The sequence below is a fragment of the Phaethon lepturus genome, unplaced genomic scaffold, assembly GCF_000687285.1.
Source record: "Phaethon lepturus isolate BGI_N335 unplaced genomic scaffold, ASM68728v1 scaffold53458, whole genome shotgun sequence".
NCBI classification, from domain to species: Eukaryota; Metazoa; Chordata; class Aves; order Phaethontiformes; family Phaethontidae; genus Phaethon; species Phaethon lepturus.
In genome coordinates this window covers 827-8,039 of record NW_010559347.1, presented here as the reverse complement: position 1 = coordinate 8,039, position 7,213 = coordinate 827, and the positions used below count along the sequence as shown (strand labels likewise).

The following is a 7,213-nucleotide window of genomic DNA, read 5'->3' as shown; positions in this document are numbered from 1 at the left end:
AAAGAGTGATGACGTGCATTTGTTCAGGCTGGGCAGTCTCCATTTGGTTTGCAATCATATTGATACTTTGGATTTGTTCTGCTTGCTCCTGCTGAGCTGAAAGCAACAAGTTTTGCAACTGCTGTGGTGGCTGAGCAAGCAGCGTGAGGTTAGCAGCCTGCTCTGTTGTCATATTTGGGGCGTTTTCTGCAGTAACAATGCTAATGCCTTGATTATGACTAGGCATAAAGTTTATATTATGTACTGCATCTGTAACCAGTAGTTGGATTTCCTGCCCTCCAGAGGCGGAAAGTTGATACTGCTGCAGCTGAAGAATGTTTCTCACTTCTTCTGAATTGGCGTTGGTGCTTGGGGCAGTGCTGGCTTCCTGAAACTGCTTTTCCTTGCTGTGAATTTTCAAATGAGACTTCAGGTTGTCCAGACGAGCAAACTGCAAACTACATTCTGGGCAGGAGAAAGGCTTTTTGCCTGTGTGTAAGATACAGTGTCTTCTCTTAGCACTGGAATCAGAGAAGGATTTTCCACATATACCACAAGAATATGGCTTTTCTCCTCTGCAACAAAAAAACAAAAAGTATTTGATCTCATTAAAATATTAACTTTGACAGTGCTATTTGACTTCCTAATTATTTCTATCTGACTTCACAAACTGTACCACACTTTCATTAGTATATATGCAAGAGCTACAGAGATGACATAACTGCCCTCCTGTCGTTAATACCAGTGGTACAAACTTTATGCTGCTAGACCTTGACAAGAATGCAACAACTTACTTTGCACAACTGTAAGCACTGACCATTTTAAGAACATTAATTAACAGTGTGGACTTTAAAACAAAAAGAAGTCTCTAAACCATAACTTGCTGCCAGTCTCGAAGGGACAAGAAATTTTACCGGAAATGTTTTCTTTTACATAAGGCCCACAGCAGTTCTGCAATGATTTAAAATCTGACATGCCTTTATGTAATGCCTCACATTGACATGGGTACAAGATAACTAATGCTGCTAAAGAGACATGATAGACTACAGGGAAACCAGACAATGCTCCAATAACCTTGTTACATCATAGCTACTGTTCTCCTGTCAAACAAAAAAATCACTGTAAAATTTTCACATAAATAATATAGCAGTAAGTATACTCTCATAAACAGACACAATACACAAAAGAATAATCTTACCATGTCTTGGCACATGAGTATTTAACAATAAGTACTTTCCACTACCAATTATTTCTTTAAATAGATGAAACAAAATATCAATCTTTAACCATCCATCCAAAACAAAACCAAGCCCTGACCATTCTACAATTAAACAAGCACTACACACAGGTATCAGATTAGAAATTACATTTTTAAAGAATGTAATGAAAATTAGACATACTCTACCTGTGAATTCTAATGTGAGTCTGAAGAGAACTTTTAGCTGTGAATGATTTGCCACAAATTTCACAAGTGAAGGGCTTCTCACCTATGAAAAAAAAAATTGACATCACTTTTAATATAGCACTTCCCATCAATATATTAAAAAACATTTTACATTTTAGCATACACAGTATTAAGTGTGTACTGTCAAATCCTCACACTTCCGCCATGGGTCAGTACAGCATATCTGAAACTGAATGAGCGCACTAGTTAAATGAAGATATAGTATTTTAAAGGTACATCTCTGATGTTTCTCCTCTTTGAAGATAAAGAATTAGGTGATCCAAGCCCTCAGAGCAACAAACAACATACCTATCACACAGATGTGGGTGCTCCACAAGGAACAGACAAGTTTGAAAAAGGCTGCCCCTGAACTAGCAGGCATTAAATGCTAGGCTCACGCGCAGCACCATGCAGACGAGCAAGCCCGCATTTCCAAACCTGAAAAGCAAATCCATTTATCTTAACAAGTTGGTTGGCTTCCTGTAAGGCTCCAACCTAGGCCTACGATATCCTGGGAACACCAGTCAGAAAAAAACCCCCTAAATTATTGTGGGTTGAATAAATTGTGGGCTTGGTTTTTTTCCACTGCATTTTCTTCTAATTGAGTAGAAGCAGAGGAGCCAAATTAAGTAACAAAAAGGTTCACAAGAAACAGATACTACACAACCAAAGCGAATCCTAATTCACACCATAACGTATCCTTCTTGCATTGAGCTTCTGTAAGACACTAGATATGAGAATCCAGATCACCACTGCGGTAATTCACACCATCCAAGCACGATGAAACTGGGGATGGGGCAGCAGCTAGTTTCCAAAGAAGCTTCACATTTAGGACAGAACTGCTACACTTAGCAGCTTTCATATGGCTTTGGAGGGCAGGGGCAAAATATGAGAGAACAAGAAATATTTGTCATAAGTGACCTCTAGTCATCTAGTCCCAGCCTCCCACTGAAAACAGGAGCACCTTCCTAAATGGACTGTATTCTCATGACATAGTGTTACAAAATTGCTGCCAAAGCAGAAGAGTCATAGCCATGACTTCATTAGAGACATAGCCATAGTTATTTCTGCATCAGTAATACTAGCATCCGGCCTGTCTTTTCTGGAAGCAAAATACATTGCAAGCCAGTTTCTGCTAGAACTTGTCTTAGTTGATGTATTTTTGCAACTTACCTTGCTATTATGCTTCCTCTTCTCATTTCCCACCACCAAACTAATTTCCCACTATAGAGCTGTACCAGCTTCAGATACAAAACTGTTCTGTGTGTCAACAAACCTCAACAGAAAATGCAGTAAGTATTCCAAGTTAATGCTATTCTGGATACACCGAAACCTCCCAAAAGCACAAGTTCTGACCTCATCATATCTCAGGGAATTTAAAGCGGTGTTATTTTCACTGAGAAAGAGAAAGGAATGAATGAGATATACAACTCAATCTCGTGCTTACTTTATTACAACCGCAGGCAACACGCTTAAGAACAATTTGATTTTCGGAAGAAACAACCACCACTATTTATAGCTATTTTAAAAGAAAAACTTATTCACCCATCATCTTATGAACTTACCCTTCAATGAAAACTATTTTAAGCAGCTTATGCTTTGGTATCACAAGAAAGTAGATCAACACTTTAATCTCTGTTAACCAGCCATTCAAGTATCACCTTTCCCTCTACATTTCTTAAAACACCCTCTGATGCATATGCATTAAATCATCTCTCCCAGCCCAAGTCCTGCCGACGTCTGGTTTATTACAGCGCAATTAAAGAGTAAATGGAAATAATTATTTTTCTGGTCAGCAGCATTTTTCGTAAGTACCCATCCCTCACAGACAGGGGTGCCCAACTCAGTTAGGGCATACGCTTTTCTGTTACTAGTTAGCTCACTTCAAGCCCCATATGTGCTGGATGCGCTCTCCTGATAAACTGAATTCCCAGCCCAGGATTCTATCACAGGAGAGCTAACTGGCATTTTCTGCACCAGACTTTATAAGAAAGGGAAGGCGGGGGAGAGCTCTTCCAGAATAGGCACTGCTGCTGCGCTGTAACACAAGCATTTTTGTGCTCCTGCATTCTTGATGTCAAATCTCTTCATTAGTGATACAGGCACCATTATGTACAAGTAGAGCAGAAGTTCATCCCACAGAGACAAGTGTAATTTGCCCAATGTCTGTATTTGTCTGTACTACTTCCAAGAAAAGAAAAAAAAACCAAAACACCGTGACAGACAATATTACCTGTATGTGTTCTTAGATGTTTCTTTAACTGAGCTGCATCCATGAATTTGCGACGACACTGGTTACATTCCGGCAGTGAACGGCCTTGTCGCAATAATAAAAAAAGTGTCAGTGCATAAGTGATCCCCTGTATCTCTTCAGTGATCTTTGTTAAAGCACTTTCCTGTAAAATAACCACTTTGATATAATATAGAGATAAAACAAAAGGTGATTCACTGCCTCCTCCCTATCTTAACTGTCACACTCCTCTTTCTCTAATACTGTCATGGGAAATGAGGAGACTGACATCTGCTCCCTCCCAAACATGCATTCTCTTGATGCTTTGTAAATTCTTCCACCACTTCCTGTATGCGTAACTTAATCTCCATCTTGCTCCAGAAGTGAGGAGGACAATTCTTAAAGCTTGTTTGCCGTTACTAGTCCAAAGTAATGGGAAACTACAAGGCAATTTGCACAACAGGCAGAAGAGACAATCATTTATACGATTCCTAGCTTCTATGTAACACAGCAGAGCTAAAATAAGCAAGTTGTATGTCAAATACAGCGTAACTAATTTGTAATCATCATAAGAGTCCTTCTCGATTAGCTAGCTTTCTAAACATTCCATTAATTATACACTGTTTTGTCTTCTTCACCCTATCCATTGTTATATCAAGATACCACACATCAGGGTAGCAGAGGCTAAACACATCACTGAAGAAGAATTTTCTGCCTTAGTCAATCTTTAGGAGGACAAATCAGCATGGACTGCAAGCCAGCTCTTCAACTCAAACTTGTTATACCTGTGTGTACTCGATAGTGGCTCTTGAGCTGTCTTTTTTGGCTGAAGTACTTCCCACACTGATCGCACGTAAAAGCCTTCTGCCCTGTAAAGAAAAATCACCTATTAAAATGTAAGCCACATCCCAAGCAAGCGTAAGGAAGTCAATAAATAAACCAGCACACATGAGGGAGAGGAGAAACACCTTTTTTCAGAAGGGCAAATTCTTGGGGAAGAGAGAATCACAGAATCATTAAGGTTGGAAAGGACCTTCAAGATCATCAAGTCCCACCATCAACCCAACACCACCATGCCCCCTAAACCATGTCCCAAAGTGCCACATCCACATGTTTTTTGAACACCTCCAGTGATGGTGACTCCACCACCTCCCTGGGCAGCCTGTTCCAATGCTTGACCACTCTCTCCGTAAAGAAATTTTTCCTAATATCTAAGCTAAACCTCCCCTGGTGCCACTTGGCGTGGTTACATTTGCCTCGAAATATTTACCAGTATGCAGGCTCATATGCTCCAGAAGAGAATGCTTTGTTGTTAGAGCCTTACTGCAGACGGTGCACGTGTACGGCCGTTCTCCAGTGTGCATCCGCTCATGGACTTGAAGAGAATGCTTCTGGGAAAAGCCTTTGCCACACTCACTGCACTTAAAAGGGCGCTCCCCTAAAAGCAAAAGATGGCATTTTTAAGTACTAATGCATTATTTCTCACTAGATATTTGAAGCTGATAGTGAGATGTATTGCAATGTAGTAGCTACTAGAAAATGAATTTTCAGTAGTGATAAGGAGAGTTAAGAGACAAGCTTCATATAAGCAAAAACCATAATTCTTTAAATATTGCCATATAGTTCAATGTTTGAACAGAGAAATGATTAACTAAACTGCAATCAAGGTAAGACATAAAGGCTACGAGATCTGCTGACAAGAATAAAACAGTGAACACAGGAGACACACTATAATTTGGATCAGCATGCTACTTTGGACACGTCTTGCTGTAGACAACAGCCCACATTTCAACAACCAGCCTGCATTTAGCAACAAGTCACCAAACCCTAACCCAAAAGCAGCAGTCTCTTAATGCCTACCTGTATGACTTCGCTGATGAATTGCTAAGAAGTGATTATATTTAAATACTTTGCCACAGTCTTTACAGCGAGCTTCAGAACCTGCACGTTTCCTTTTTCCATCGGTTCTCTTTGCCAGTCCTTTTTCCTCCTCATCTCCGAGAAGTTTATAATCTTTTAGTTTGATTGATCTCCTTATTCTACGCTTGCTGTAACGGCTCTGAGTGCTCTGTATTCCTTCAGATTTGGGATCATAATTCTCATCTTTCTCCGCTGACAGATTGACAGCAGCTTCTGAGCCACAAGCAGGTTCAGTTTCTTCTGCATCTCTCCTCACTGGAGCCTGTTCGCTGACAACTGTTTCTTCTTGTGCGGTGTCTTCTGTCATAAAATTTTGCTTATTTTGCATGGAGTTGTTCTCCCTCAGCTGCACATCTTCGGCAGAATTTGCGGCCGATTTTTCTTCTTGGACATTCTTGACTTTTCTCGGTCGCCCTCGTTTTCGTTTTGGTGGATCTTCATTTTTCTTGTCGTTTGCAGTAACGGCGAGAGAGGCTCCGCTGTTAGCCGGAGCTGGTAACGCATTACTCGGGCTACGGCTGGCCTGGTAGTCCGTACAGGCCCATACCAAGTCAGTCACTTTCAGCAGCTGTGCAGTAGCCAGAATTTGTTCTGTGCTTTTTTCACTGGCACGGAGGCAACCAGTGTAGATAAATTCTAGCAGTGCTCCAAAGGTGTCTGCAACCATTCCCTCCAACATGTAAATTGACTGCCCTATTTCACCCTCATCTACAAACATCATTGAGAAGTATTCACTGCTGGCAGCAAGCAAAGCTTTATGGGCTCTGAACTGCACATTCTCCACTATTAGGGTAATGTCACAAAGAAAATCCTTTTTCCTTTGTTCTTCAAAATTAGCTAGAATAGTATCTTTGTGAGCTTTGGAGTGGATGACAACCAGGTTCTCTGAAGTGTCACGAGCCATTTCTGCCATTTTTACTGCGCATATGAAAGTGGGTGCCTACAAGAACAGAATAGCTTTAATTAAGAAACGTAGAATTGTAGAAGTCTGCATTATAACACACCAGCTATACTTGCTTTACCAGTCAACAGAGTTCAACAGTTTCTGAAGCAATTCTGAAGCCTCTGAACTTTTTTTTAAAAAATCAACACTTTTGCCGACACATTCTTTCTTCAAAACATGTTTTAAATCCTAAGAAATGGCCACGGATAGTTTCTTCTTAGATCAGAATTACTACCTATTATTTCCTTTGTTTATCTCTGATGTACTGTGAACTGTTTTGCATCTAAAAAAATGGCTGCCCTTTATGAAAACTCCTTTCACAACTAAAACAATCGAACAAAAAGAACTCTTTGTTCACAGCTCCTAAGTGGAAACAAATAATAATAATAATAACAACAACAATTAAAAAAAAAAAAGCTCAACTGGAGCTTCATCCCTGCAGATGTCACATTTCAGATTATTCAGGGAAAAGGCTATGAAATCCTGTAATCAATGGTAAGGCTTTACTGGCATCAGTGTGGCAGGACTCCATGCCTTCTGTTATCCTTTTCTACCCTTCTGGAAATTTTTCTTTCAGGAAACTTACCTGCTAAGCTTCAGCCTATGGAGGTGGGCAATAAAAGCAGAAAAATAGCAGCTTTTTCTAAGAGCTCTGTCTAAAATAGAGTTCCACCGATCTGGCTTGCTAAGCTTCTTC

General features: G+C 40.2%; 1 protein-coding gene across 1 annotated transcript in view; it reads right to left on the bottom strand.

Annotated features, from left to right (window-relative positions):
- LOC104625641 (zinc finger and BTB domain-containing protein 24-like) overlaps positions 1-6,486 on the bottom strand; it is a 6,759-nt gene extending 273 nt beyond the window's left edge. Inside the window, 6 exon segments of the mRNA XM_010293321.1 lie at positions 2-554; positions 1,385-1,466; positions 3,657-3,740; positions 4,439-4,522; positions 4,924-5,091; positions 5,514-6,486. Coding sequence (XP_010291623.1) covers positions 2-554; positions 1,385-1,466; positions 3,657-3,740; positions 4,439-4,522; positions 4,924-5,091; positions 5,514-6,486 — 1,944 coding nt within the window.
- Between the last annotated feature and the right edge of the window lie 727 nt (positions 6,487-7,213).